At 42.5% G+C, this 13,259-nt stretch overlaps 1 protein-coding gene across 1 annotated transcript; it reads right to left on the minus strand.

Moving 5' to 3' along the window:
• Window positions 1-4,864: 4,864 nt before the first annotated feature.
• On the minus strand, window positions 4,865-11,990 carry EDN1 (endothelin 1). Its single transcript, XM_015810852.1, has 5 exons — window positions 11,927-11,990; window positions 9,593-9,734; window positions 7,645-7,803; window positions 6,310-6,423; window positions 4,865-5,092 (listed from the first exon to the last, which is right to left on the minus strand). Exons 1-5 carry the CDS (start codon window positions 11,988-11,990, stop codon window positions 4,951-4,953), a joined length of 621 nt encoding a protein of 206 aa, XP_015666338.1. The 3' UTR covers window positions 4,865-4,950.
• Window positions 11,991-13,259: the final 1,269 nt, after the last annotated feature.

Raw genomic sequence — 13,259 nt, forward strand, 5'->3', positions numbered from 1 at the left:
AAGAAGAAGAAGAAGAAGAAGAAGAAGAAGAAGAAGAAGAAGAAGAAGAAGAAGAAGAAGAAGAAGAAGAAGAAGAAGAAGAAGAAGAAGAAGAAGAAGAAGAAGAAGAAGAAGAAGAAGAAGAAGAAGAAGAAGAAGAAGAAGAAGAAGAAGAAGAAGAAGAAGAAGAAGAAGAAGAAGAAACAAATGAACTCACTTTGACTCAAGGCCATGGAGAAAATCTAAGTTGTCAGATCTCTTTTAAACACAGTCAGGGTAGGGGCCAAACACATCTCACAGGAGATGGTTGTACTAAAGGGCAAATGCTCAAAAGAGAAGACATCCTTCCTAGGTCCCATCAGGTGACATTGCTTAATGGGTGGACCTGGAACATGTCAACCCTGCCCCATACATGCCAAACAAAAACCACAGAAGAGAGATGGCCTTTAGATAATCAAGTCTTATGCTATCATAGGTTATCGGAAGGAGAGAAAAAAACTATGTAAAAACAAAGAAGTTAAAAGAACTCTAGATATTTTATAAGCACCTTCCATCTAATAATAACATTTAAGATGACCTAGATGCTCTGTCTACATGGTAGAAAAAGTATCTTCGCGAGAAATATCAACTTTTACTTACAGGAGAGCAGGACATTCAGTAGTAAGATACAGTACCTATCTATCCAGACTCGCTATATTGGTTATACCTTGGTTAACTTTTGATGCCCCAAAAGAAGCACATTGTGTAACTCTGTCAAAAGATGCTTCCCCAAAGAAATAATTATTTCATTTGTAGAGTCTGATGAGATGAAAGATCATTCTTACCATCTAGCAAAATATTAAAAGGCTATTTCAGACATGTGATGTATGAGGATGAAAAATGTCGCTCTTTTTCAAGTGTCTTGAAAAGCAGGTGTAAGTCTCACAAAAGCAAGCAATGGATGGGTGGTGGTTTAGTACAGAGGACCACTGTGGAAACCTTTTGACATGAAGACGGACCAACACCAAGAAAAATACTGATAACTGACTGTGAAGGATGCTGTAGTCTGGTGCCCAATCCTGTCTGTAGGAAAGGTAGGACTTGGGGCCTTGAAACTACTATAGGCGACTCTGCTTTTTCTAGCTGAGGACACTTTCCAAATATTACACAAGGCATGGTAATAAATATTAACTCTAGTCTAGAACATTAGTCATATATTCAATAATTAGCTAACAGCAGAGTCTTCACAGATTTCAGATACTTGGATGAGCTGCTTTTATATAGAAAACAATCATATACTGTATATGCAGAAATATGCATACTGGAAAAAAATAAAACACAGACAAACAAAATCAAAAGAACAGAAATGTCAGTTCTGGGCTTTAAATAATAATAATAATAATAGTAAAGTTGGAAGGGACCTTAAAGGTCATCTAGTCCAACCCCCTGCTCAGGCAGGAAACCCTATACCATTTCGGACAAATGGCTGTCCAGTCTCTTCTTAAAAACTTCCAGTGTTGGAGCATTCACCGCTTCTGGAGGCAGGTTGTTCCACTGGTTAATTGTTCTGACTGTCAGGAAGTTTCTCCTTAGTTCTAGGTTGCTTCTCTCCTTGATTAGTTTCTAGGCCTTTTCCTGAGTCAGTGAACTTTTGGACATTCTTTTCCTGACCTCGAAAGTTGGCAATACAGATGATCCTCGACTTACAACAATTCACTTAGTGACTGCTCAAAAGTACAAATAGTACTGAAAAAAGTGATTTATGACCGTTTTCCACACTTATGACCGTTGCAGCACCCCCAAGGCCACATGATCAAAATTCAGACGCTTGGCAACTGACTCATACCTATGATGGTTGCAGTGTCCCGGGGTCACGGGGTCACCTTTTGCAACCTTCTTCTAAGCAAAGTCAACGGGGAAACCAGATTCACTTAACAACTATGTTATTCACTTAACGGCTGCAGTGATTCAGTTAACATCTGTGGCAAGAAAGGTCGCAAAATAGGGCAAATTGTACTTGTTTCCTATTTGCCTGATGCTGCTGTCCAGCCTGAAAATCCCTGGTTTCTGCTTTGACAGCTTCGGCCCTTGCATCAAGTCAACTTGCAGATGCAACTCATGAGGCCTCTGCATAAAGTTATTATGACAGCTGATTCTCACATTGACAAGAAGTCTTGGGGCTGTTTCCAAACCAAGCAACAGGTGCTGACTGCTCTGCTTTCATTCGCACACCAACAACCCACAACAAGCGCCCTCCAATTTCTGCTGAAAAGGACACAGAAAGCAACAGGAATCCTGCTGCCTTAATGTGTCTGTGTGTAGGAGTTTCATTTGAAAGTATAAAACTCACCTGAATTCTTAACCCTCTTTAATATTACTAGTACTAATGTGACTAATTACCTGGGACAGTTGGGAGCTACCAGAGACTGTTTTGGAAATGTTATGGGAATCAAAAAGAAGATGAACAGGCCCCTTTCCTCCTTATTCTACAATAAGGATACGTTCAGCTCCACCCTGTCTTCCTTGGGAAGTATCACACAAAGACTTTACATTGCACTGACTGCTTTTACTAGCAGTTCCATCAAGGATGCCTTGAAAACCATTGTGAGTTGGTTGAACTAACTTGAGTCCTTCTTCATTTCCCTATGTGTAGGTCCTTGAAGCTGAGTCAGTCAAACATTTGTGGGTTCCCCAGCCTCATTCAGCCAAGAGGCAAATTATATGTGCTTTAGTTCAGTGGCACCCAACCTTTTTGGCTCCAGGGACCGGTTCTGTGGAGAGAGGTTTTTCCGTGGACCAGAGGAGGCGTGGTTTCGTGTGCTGCCTCCATTTTGCGGATGTGGCTTTGCTTGTTTGTGCAGATCAGTTGTTGGCATGCTGTGGACCGGTGACGGTCCACGGATCAGGGGATGAGGACCCCTGCTTTAGTTCAGAGTAGGAGTCTTGTTGCCTTCTTCATGAGCAAACACAATCTGTTTTCTTCTTCATAGTTTACAGGTAGTCCTTAACTTACAATCATTCCTTTAGCAACCATTCAAAACTACAATGGTCACGTGATCAAAATTTGAGTGCTTGGCAACTGGCACATACTTACAATGGTAGTAGCTTCCAAGGTTGATCATCATTTGCGACCTTCCAACAAGCAAAGTCAATTGGGGAAGCTGGATTCGCTTAATGACCATATGAGACACTTAACATATAACTTCACACTTAACTGTGCCGAAAAAAAGGCCACAACATTGGGTGTGACTTTCTTAACTACCTTGCTTAGCAATGAAAATTCTTGTCCCAATTATGTTTGTAAGTCAACTGTAACTACTTGTACAAGGGGTTGTAATTTCAAGAGGCTGTTTAGGTTGCCAGTATTGTAGATATAGATCACTTAGAAATAAATTATGCATGAACACCTATTTGCGTTGATATTTTGAGCAATCATTAACCCGAGTGATATGTATTTGTTTTATGAGGGTGTATATTAAAGCTAATTCCAAGTCTGTTATACCATTGTTTGATGTCTGATATACGGTACCCATTCTTGTCTGAAGTACTTACAAGGAACATTAGATAATGCAATTTTGATGATCCAAGTATGGAATAAAACATTTTGTTTCCTAAGACTCAGTTCAAATTAGGTACTTGCGAGAAGGATAGGATATGTGGTCCATATACAGTACGAGTATGAAATCTTGTAACAATGGAAAATGCTAAGTTAATGAAAGTGAAGAAGCAACATAAGAGTACAAAAATAATAATTCAATATACTATAAAATAAACTGAGTAGTTAAAAATATTTATTTCTAGTATATTTACCTTACCAGGCATAAAGAATTTTCCAATTTCATACAGAAATTTATAAAACATATAAACATGTAGACCAATATGGCCTGTTTCAATATACGTTCAACATAGTAAATATAATTGACAGTCACCTGAATATAAATATATAATGGTAAAGAACACATCATACAAAATATGATCCAGAAACATTATACAGGAAATTTATCATATAGATAAATCCATTGCTATTCAGGTTTGCTCAGGATAAGCCTTTGATCTTAGTTTTAAACTAGCCGTTGCCTTCAAATTTTATTTATAAAGAACAAAAGTAGACAGTCCAACCTCTTAGTACAACTTTGGTCATCCAATTCAAGTTTCACTCAATGGCACTAAATTTTTGGTGTTTTCATATATGTTGAACTTCATGTATTAACAATCCTTTATCACTCCGATTCTAATAACACTCTTTTAAAAACATGATCCACTGAAAAACAGTGAAATCTATATTCTCAAATGACATTGCATCTTTGGGATGGAGGCAATCTGTTTCATTCCCTTACCACCAGATTGTAGACAAATTTAATCTGCAATCGTGAAAGTCTGAAACTAAATTAACTAAACTATAGGCAATCGTGGTTAAAGGTAAGAGGTTGAAGCCAACACTCAACACTTACAAAATAGTTGCAATGTTAGTTTGACAAGAGTGCAATTCCGAGCATATGAGGTAGACCTGTAATTTAGAATATGTGCCTCCATCAAAATAGCACATTTATTTGGCCTTTAATCAGGGTCAGAACTAAGGCATCTTCCCTATCAAATCTTGATCTTTCCATTTTTGATCTTGCTTGGGTTATACTGTGGCTGAAACATGACAAATCAAAGGAGTTGATGCTTTAAATGTTACTCTCTTTTTGGAGCTGGGATCCAAACTTGTCCATTCTTCATTTGACAGTCTTTAAAGTTATTGGTTGAAAAAATGTTCTTTCACCCACTGGAACCAACTGAATTCCAATAAGATGCCAGTATTTATCTGCTTTGTCAACAGTCTGAATGGAATATTTATGTGGGCTCTCCTTTACTTTACAGAGTTAATATTTAGATCAACTTTCCTTGATCTTTTCCTGAAGTGGAATGTTAAGAAGCCAAAACAAAGTCTCAGCGAAGCTTTGTCAGAAAGTCTTGATGACTTGAGGATTAGAACTGGTGATCTTTCCACTACGATGTCATTTTCAGACTTTGCCAGATGTTTTGTTTTTCGTATGTTCGGTTATGCTTCAACTGCTTCGGTTTGTGCAGCTTGCTTACCAGCTTGGCAATATTGGAAGAAGCTTTGATACTGTTTCGAAGAGTATCCAACCTGCAAAAATAAAAGAGAACTCATCAATTTAAATGATCAAATATGTTGGCGTATGTATAGATAGAGATGTCAAATGTGTTGGTTGTCTTAGTCACATGAACATTTAATTAATTATCATTTTCTGGAAATACAATTTTTTTAATCTCTGTTACCCAGATTTACATATGAATATCTAAAGGTGTATTATTTTTTTCCCATACTACTTTTGGAGATGTTATGCAAGGCATATACTGTACATTTACATACTCTTGTAGCATGCAAATTTACCTCACTTTGGGAAGTAGTTCAGGAGGTAACTAATATTTGATAGATGATAGATTCAATGACAGCAACATGCATTGTTGGAAGACTTAAAGAACCAGGCTGGGGACAGATCATCTATTTATGGAATTACTAAGAGTTGACACCAATTTGATGGCACATATCAATCAATAAAAGGGATACTAAAAGGGATACTAAAAGCATCTACTTGCTAAACACCTTTATACTTGAGTTCTGTTAAAGCTGTAGCAGAAAGGAAGTATGAATGTTTTTTGTATTTGTTTACTTGTTTTTAACGGGCTGTAAGCCGCCCTGAGTCCGCAAGGAGAAGGGCGGGGTAGAAATCTAATAAAATCAAATCAAAATCAAATGAATGAAATCTCTCCCACCATATTCAACATGGCACATGGAACAAGAAGATCCCACATGCAAAATTAAAAAGAAGGCTCTGGGAAGAATGACAGTATCATCTATAAGAATAGGTAACCAAACTTCATTTTAATTGAATATCGGAAAGGGAAGGGGTTGGTTATTAACAAACATTCATTAAATTAAGACTATTTCCTTGGGTGATTTGCATAACAATATGAATTGTGCCATTTACATCTTTATGCAGATGACCTTAATCAGTGCAGAAAATTGGTCAGTTCCCTGCAGAGGCTGTCAGCTCAAGGTCTGGTAAATTGGTAACTTAACTAAAAACCCTGCAGATTGGGGAAAAGCCCTCTGCCAAGTAAGTCTAAAGAAAATTTCGCAACTCATAAATGTCCATTTCCAAAAACTGGAATCGGCTATATACACCAGTTAAGAAAATACAGAGTCCACTCAGCTTCCACTGGGGGGGGGGGGGGAAACCAATAACTTTTCCCTTGTCTGAGATTTTACCTATTCTGTTGTGGTATGAAGTACATTTATTGGAATCAATCATTTTCCAGAAGTGGAAAGGACAATTTTACCTCTTCATTTTCTTGCTTTCAGCCAGTTGATGAAATGTGCACTTCAGTCCAAGCCCTTTGCAATCTCTCCCTTTAAGCAGATGTTTCCATTTCTTCTCTGTAGTGGACTGAGACCTGTTCATATCAATAAAAAAAGATGCAGCTGTGAGAAACATTCATACTTCTTGCCCATATTGTAGCACATTTATTAAATCTTAATTTTATTCTTCCTCTATTTTATCTTTACAACATCCATTCATTCATTTAATTGTTCAGATTTAGATAGCCTATATGGTATAGGGGTTGTGAAGCAAGACTAGGACTCTACCAAGTTTGACTCTACCAAGGTCACAGAAGTTCAGTGAGTGACTCTGGTCCTTTCATCCTGCCCAACCTCTTCCATAAGGTTATTGAGGGATAAGTTTGGAGGAAGAAGTGTATATGTGCCAATTAGAGGGTCTGAGGAAAGGAAGGATATAAATCTAATAAATGAATACCCTGGTGTTCTCCAGGATCTCATATCACTATCTTTTCCCCTGTTTCCCCCAAATAATTCTACAGAGTAGAATAAATTGAGAGGGTAACTAGCTCAAAGCCAAAAAATAAGCTTCCATGGCTAAGGTGGTTCATATTTATCATCTTAATTGCATTGATTTAGTTCAGGGATCTCCAAACTTGGCAATGTTAAAACTTGTGGACTTCAACTCCCAGAATTCCTCAGTCAGTCAGATCCCTGATTTAGTTGGAAGAAAATATCCATGATCAGAGAGAAGCATCCCATGTCCTCCAAATGTTAAGAGCTGCACTCTGATAGACGTCTACCATTAGTCAGACTGATTGGGAACTATGACACTTGAAGTTCAAAAGAGGCCATCAATTGCCTGTCCTTGCTCAAAATCATCCATTGGGTATCATGTCTAAATAGAGACTAGGACCCCAATGCTAATTGAACATGCTCATCTTTAATGCCACCCTGTTTCTTTAGAGGCTTCAAAGTCTGTAACTTTTGGTCACTTAACTTAACTGAGCCATGGTGGCACAGTGGTTAGAATGCAGTATTGCAGGCTAATTCACCTCACTGTCAGGAGTTCGATCCTGACCAGCTCAAGGTTGACTCAGCCTTCCATCTTTTCGAGGTGGGTAAAATGAGGACCCAGATTGTTGGGGGCAATGTGCAGACATTTTATAAACCGCTTAGAGAGGACTGTAAAGTACTGTGAAGCGGTATATAAGTCTAAATGCTAAATGTTCAGGCTACGCTAGCTCAAATATTTAAAAATGAAGTAGATACAGTATACTGGAATCCAGTTTATAATCCATCCACTAAAGGCTAGAAGAAAGCAAAACAAAATTTACCTGTGCTCTGTTCCTGCCTGACAAAAGTTCATGCATTTCTTGTCCTTCAGGCTAGCACAGTGGCATCTACTGTCAGATGGCTGAAGTGTCTCAAGCGTTAAATCTTTTAGGGACCGCCTGGTTCGAGAAAAGCTTCCAAGCCCATATGGCACAATCCGCCTATCATGAAAAAATAACAGAAAAATTATTAAATGAGTCACATGTGGTCTACAGTTCCCATCATCCCTCACCACTGGGACCATGCTGGCAGAATCAGGCTGGAACTACAGCTTGGTGTAAAACGTCTGGTTTTACCAAGGTCCATACACACCACACAGTTATCTACGAGGCCTAGGTCAGTTCAAACTTCTAATAATTTGGCACCATCAATATCCTCTTAGCAAAGAAGCACCCTGAAACTGCCTCACACACTGTGGGCAGGTCTCCTCTGAGCCAAATAATTAAAGAAGGATTGGTATGTGCTAGCAGCAGATGGCGGCTTTCAAATACATTTCAGCATGCTTGTCAAGGATTACACAACATGATTTGTCTGATAGCAGCCTCTCTTTGGCTTGCCTCTGCTAATTTGATTAACTGCAGTTCTGCCTTACATGCAGCTAATGCAGCAGAGTCCCATGGGAGAACACAGTGGCCAGATTTTGTCTTTACAGACTTTGCTCATAGTGTACCAAGCCAATTTCAGTTTAATACCACAAATGAACCAACTAAAATCAGATTTCACGCATGAAAGCAAATAGCTGAGCCTGTTTGAACAGTGCTGTACTATCAAACATATATATTTGTGTGTGTGTGTGTGTGTATGTATAATACAATATGATCCAGAAAAGCCTATATTAAACCTTAGGATTATGCTGTAGGCTGACAAAGTCGAGGCTTTGTCAGTTTGATAAAAACAGCCCATGAAAATACATTGCAAAATTAAGAAATACACCCAAACAAATTTTGCTGCTGTTAATAATCCTGACTGCCCAGGCTGCAGTGTGGCACCCTTAAATTCATAGCTACAAAGGTCAAGATTGCAAAACTACGAACTGCTTAGAAGCAAGCAGAATGCAACTGTATTAGATGTAAAGGCCAATCCAAAAGAACTGTGTCAATAGAGGTAGTCCTCGACTTACAACAGTTCATTCAGTGACCGTTCAAAGTTACAACAGCACTGAAAAAAGTGACTTATGACCATTTTTCACTCTTACAACCATTGCACCATCCCCACGGTCAGGTAATCAAAATTCAGACACTTGGCAACTGACTCATAGTTAGTTATGACGGTTGCCATATCTTGGGGTCATATGATCGCCTTTTGCGGCCTCCTGACAAGCAAAGCCAGTGGGGAAGCCAGATTCACTTAACAACCGTCTTACAAATTTAACAACTGCAGTGATTCACTTAACAGCTGTGGCAAGATAGGTCATAAAACGGGGCAAAACTCACTTAACAAATGTCTTACTTAGCAACAGAAGCCTTGGGCTGAATTGTGGTCGTAAATCAAGGACTACCTGTACTTATGCTTCCAGGAACAGTTCTGTGCTGTGCACTTGTTACGCTAACACACTCATCTTTGCACCCGCTTATTCTAACCTGGTACTCTCCACTTCATTGAACCACAACACCCATTACCACAATCAGTAGGATGGAATTCATAATCCAACATATCTGCCAAATGCCAGGTTTTCTTGTTTGCGTCTTCCATGTGCTAGGAGCCAGCAACATTTGCTCGAACCCAAAGCCCTTTCCCAAGATTATCCTGGGTCTAAAGTGCAATTAGCCTTCCCATTTGTGCTGCTTTCGAATCTGGCTGATACTTCAGATAGCCCTGGCCAGATAAAGGAGGGATGTGCTGAACTCGCCTCAACAGAGGAATCCTAGACTAATTAAAACACAGCCGCGGAGCGATAAAAAAAAAAAAAATACATTAATGGCTTAGTGCCAAGGAGGAGTCCCTACTTACTCGGGAGTGTTAATCCAGATGATGTCCAGGTGGCAGAAATAGACGCACTCTTTATCCATCAGGGAATAACAGGAGCAACGCTTCACTCTGCGCGGCGGCGAGGGGGCGCTCGCGGGCTGCTTGGTGGCATCGACCGCGGCATCTGAGGAAGGCAAGAAAAAGAGCGTCACTGAGGGAGAGAGAGAGAGAGAGAGAGAGAAAGAGAAAGAGAGAAAGAGAGAGAGAAAGAGAGCATCTCAGACAAACGGAGGAGAGTCGGGCAAGCCTGATGGGCCCGTGGAAGCCTGTGGAGCAGTTCCCCTGCCGCAGCTTCAAGAATTGCACATGTGCCAGGTGTCCGCTATTGGAGCGGACAGTCCACTTTTTTCACAGTATGTTCACTATTTTTTTTTCACTTTTTTTTTTAATTCAAAAGCTTTATGATCAAATGGTACGTAATCTAAAGCTGTACAGTCTACTTTTTTTTTTTACTACTTAACACACACACACACACACACACACACACACCGCTTGTCCGCTATTTTTTGGAAGCAGACCTGGCAACCCTACTCCTCGCTGGGCGAGCCGCGTCATTAAGAAACGCCAAGAACCAGACCGGGAAATACAAACCGGCTAGCCCGCGGCGGCCGGTTTCGAACCGAAGCGCACAGCCCGCTCCGATCGTCCCTTGAAGCCAACCAAGCTCTTTCGGCTTGGCGGTCAATCTGATTGCGAAGGCGAGCGAGCCCCCCCCCCTCCCCCCGGTGGTTATCAGGCTATTCTAGTCAGCGCTTCCGAGCCCCAAGGCCGCGCGGTTCATGGGAAGTGTAGTCCCCAAGAGTTGCAGGGAACCGGGATTGACTACCTCTCCGAACAGAAGCAAAGGAGAGCAGGAGAAAAGCCCTTTCCTGTCAGTTTTCGAGGACCGCGCGCTTCAGGGGGATCGTCCAAAATCGAAGTTCGTCTTCAAAACAAACTTGCCATCGCGATTCCCCCCAAATGCCAAACCGGCACTTGCGAACGACGCGGGGTTGGGAAGAAGCTATCTGAACTCGCGCCCGACTGCAAAAAGGGAGCACGTTGCTTCAATTGGGAGTTAGTAACCTCTCGTTGGCACAATACGATAAAGCTATAACTTGCAGTGTTTCTCAACCTTGACCATTTTAAGGCAGGTGGACTTCAACTCCCAGAATTCCACAGCCAGCGAATGCTGGCTGTGGAATTCTGGGAGTTGAAGTCCACATGCCTTAAAATGGTCAAGGTTGAGAAACACTGCGTATAAAGCGTGCTTTACGTAGCACCGTGGCTGAGCCCAAAGCCGAGCAAAACGTATTCCGCGTCGAGGAGGCACGAGCCCTGCCAGCCTACAATTGTTTTGGTTCGGCCGCGTATCGTATGAACACAACCGTAGCGGTTTGTTCAGGTTCAGCGCGTTGGGGGGGGGGGGGGATCGCAGCTGAGGATGCCCAGTTTTAAGCCCCTTTACCTCGCCTCCTTTAAATCAATGGATTCACGCTCTCTCCTAATTATACGGAGCCCTTGGTGCTCTCTGAGCTTGGTTGCTTGCTTTCAGACGTTCCGTTACCCCATTAGGTAACGGCATCAGCGCTGGTGAGTGTGGGGTTTGCCACTGAATGTGAAGTCTCTGAATTCTTTTAGGGTTTGCCTGACCGGCGGCAGCTCCGAGTCACCCGCTCAAGTGTCCCGAGATTTTGCTGCCTGGATCTCTTAACTTTCCAACTCTTGAATCACCCCTCTGGCTAATCGCCTAGAGCAGGGGTAGGCAACCTTGGCTCTTTTATGACTCGTGGACTTCAACTCCCAGAATTCCTGAGCCAGCATAGCTGGCTCAGGAATTCTGGGAGTTGAAGTCCACGAGTCATAAAAGAGCCAAGGTTGCCTACCCCTGGCCTAGAGCTAGTGGGCAGCTAGCAGGCAGAACTATTCCTACCACCCCCCTCTAGGAAGTATTTCTTAAAAAGAAATTTTATTGCTAAAACCTGCTCCCCAACCTCCAACCTCCAGGTAAACCAAATTTGCCACGGCCGCCGCTAAACAGCGAGGTAAAGCAGTCGATTCCGCCGCCTCTCAGAGCAGACTTCGCCTGCGGGATGGAATCTGGGACCGGCTAATTATTTCGGATTCACTGCCTTGAGGAACCGTAGCCCTGGAGCGCCCCTTTAGCGAGGCTAAGCAAGCTCCTGACCTGGCTGAGGAGACGCTCTCGGCCACAAAGAGCATCAAAGGTTCGCCGTCTCCCTTGGACGGAGGCAGTCTACCGGCAAAGCCCCAGCTGGGCGGGCTAAGACCATTTGCGGAAGAGGTTAGAATCCCAAAGGGGGCTCCTCAACTTACCCGCGTGCTGAGCCCCCTGGCTGATCACGAAAAGCAGGGGAAGGAGCATCCGCTTGTAATCCATCCCGACGGTTCCTCCGGCTAACCCCAGGGAGGGGCGGGCAGTGCCAATTCACGCCTTCTCAACCCGCTTTAGTCCCGAGGCAGGCGGCTTTGCGCGGGCAGACACGAAGCGGAGCGACCGTCCGATCGCTCGATCCTCCCCGAAGCCACCGAGCTGAGCCCCCTGGCAGCGGTCCGCCGGGCGACCGAGAGGAAGGCTGCCGGGCAAAGAGGAGGGGTTGGTGGGAGCAGGTGGAGCAGGCGCTGCTTCTTTCCACAGCGAGGCTCCGCGAGGGCTTCTGGCTCTGGTGGCCTCTCGGCGGCTCCTTTTATAAGCACCCCTGGGGAGCGGAGTAAACAAATCCGACTTTATTATGTTATTGTGTTATTAGTCACCCGGAGTCAACGTGCAGGAGAAGATAAGGGCAGGCTGGAGAGGAAATCGCTGCAAGCTTCAGAGAGGCAGACGCCGTCTGGCAGGGTTACACAGGAAAATAAATACGCGGCGGCGCAGACTTTTTAGGAAAGGAAGGCTCCCGAGAACGAAGGGCACCTTCGGCACTTTGCCCACAGGGGGCGCGCTGCTCGCCAAGAACCTCGGCAGGTCCCCCCCCCCCTCCCGAATTTGTATAGTGAGTTCTTTCTGGTGTACAATTGAACAATAAGGAGCCTAATTATATCTTTCCCCGATTAAGCAAGCGCATTCCCTTTTTTCTTTTCCCTCACCGTGGACCCATTCCTCAACAGTTTTGAATTTCACAAATGTCTTCCAAATGTGGTTAGGTGATCATTACTCTCCACCCAGATCGCAAAGCCGTCTAAACTAGCTAGTGTGTTAGAACTGAGTTCCAAATATTGGGGTGGGCAACAGGTTTTGGGCAGATTGATCTATTATGGTATTGATTTTTTTTTAAAAAAAAAAAAAAACTACCCAAGTATTTGGTTTCACAGACTGCAAATTTCTGTTCTAGAAATAGACCCGTCCTGTAAAATAACAGTTATATTGTATAATATACAATATACGGTTTTCCGATCATTCCTCTAAGGTGGTGATCATGACCATTGTTCTGTATTGCAGAACAGCTCCTTGAAATGGAGGCTTCTTGCAAAGTCCATCTGAAATAACTCTCATTCCAGACAACTGTTCTTCAGATTTTGTTAACAGCAACACTATAACCTTATAGATTTAGGCCTAGCTTTAAGTAGTGTTGTGGGTTTTCCCTTAAATGAGACTTTTCTCATTTAAGCAGCTTTTCAGAGCTGATTGACACCTGGGGGAAAAAACAGTTCT

Source organism: Protobothrops mucrosquamatus, unplaced genomic scaffold (genome assembly GCF_001527695.2).
Source record: "Protobothrops mucrosquamatus isolate PMUCROS unplaced genomic scaffold, P.Mucros_1.0 scaffold23, whole genome shotgun sequence".
NCBI classification, from domain to species: Eukaryota; Metazoa; Chordata; class Lepidosauria; order Squamata; family Viperidae; genus Protobothrops; species Protobothrops mucrosquamatus.

What these genes read in the sequence shown, in the direction of transcription:
- EDN1 (XM_015810852.1), bottom strand. Translation starts at nt 11,990, where the DNA reads ATGGATTACAAGCGGATGCTCCTTCCCCTGCTTTTCGTGATCAGCCAG. An exon ending in ATCTGGATTAACACTCCCGA is followed by an intron (nt 7,804 to 9,592) that starts GTAAGTAGGGAC and finishes TTTTCATGATAG; the next exon opens with GCGGATTGTGCCATATGGGC. An exon ending in CAGGCAGGAACAGAGCACAG is followed by an intron (nt 6,424 to 7,644) that starts GTAAATTTTGTT and finishes TGATATGAACAG; the next exon opens with GTCTCAGTCCACTACAGAGA.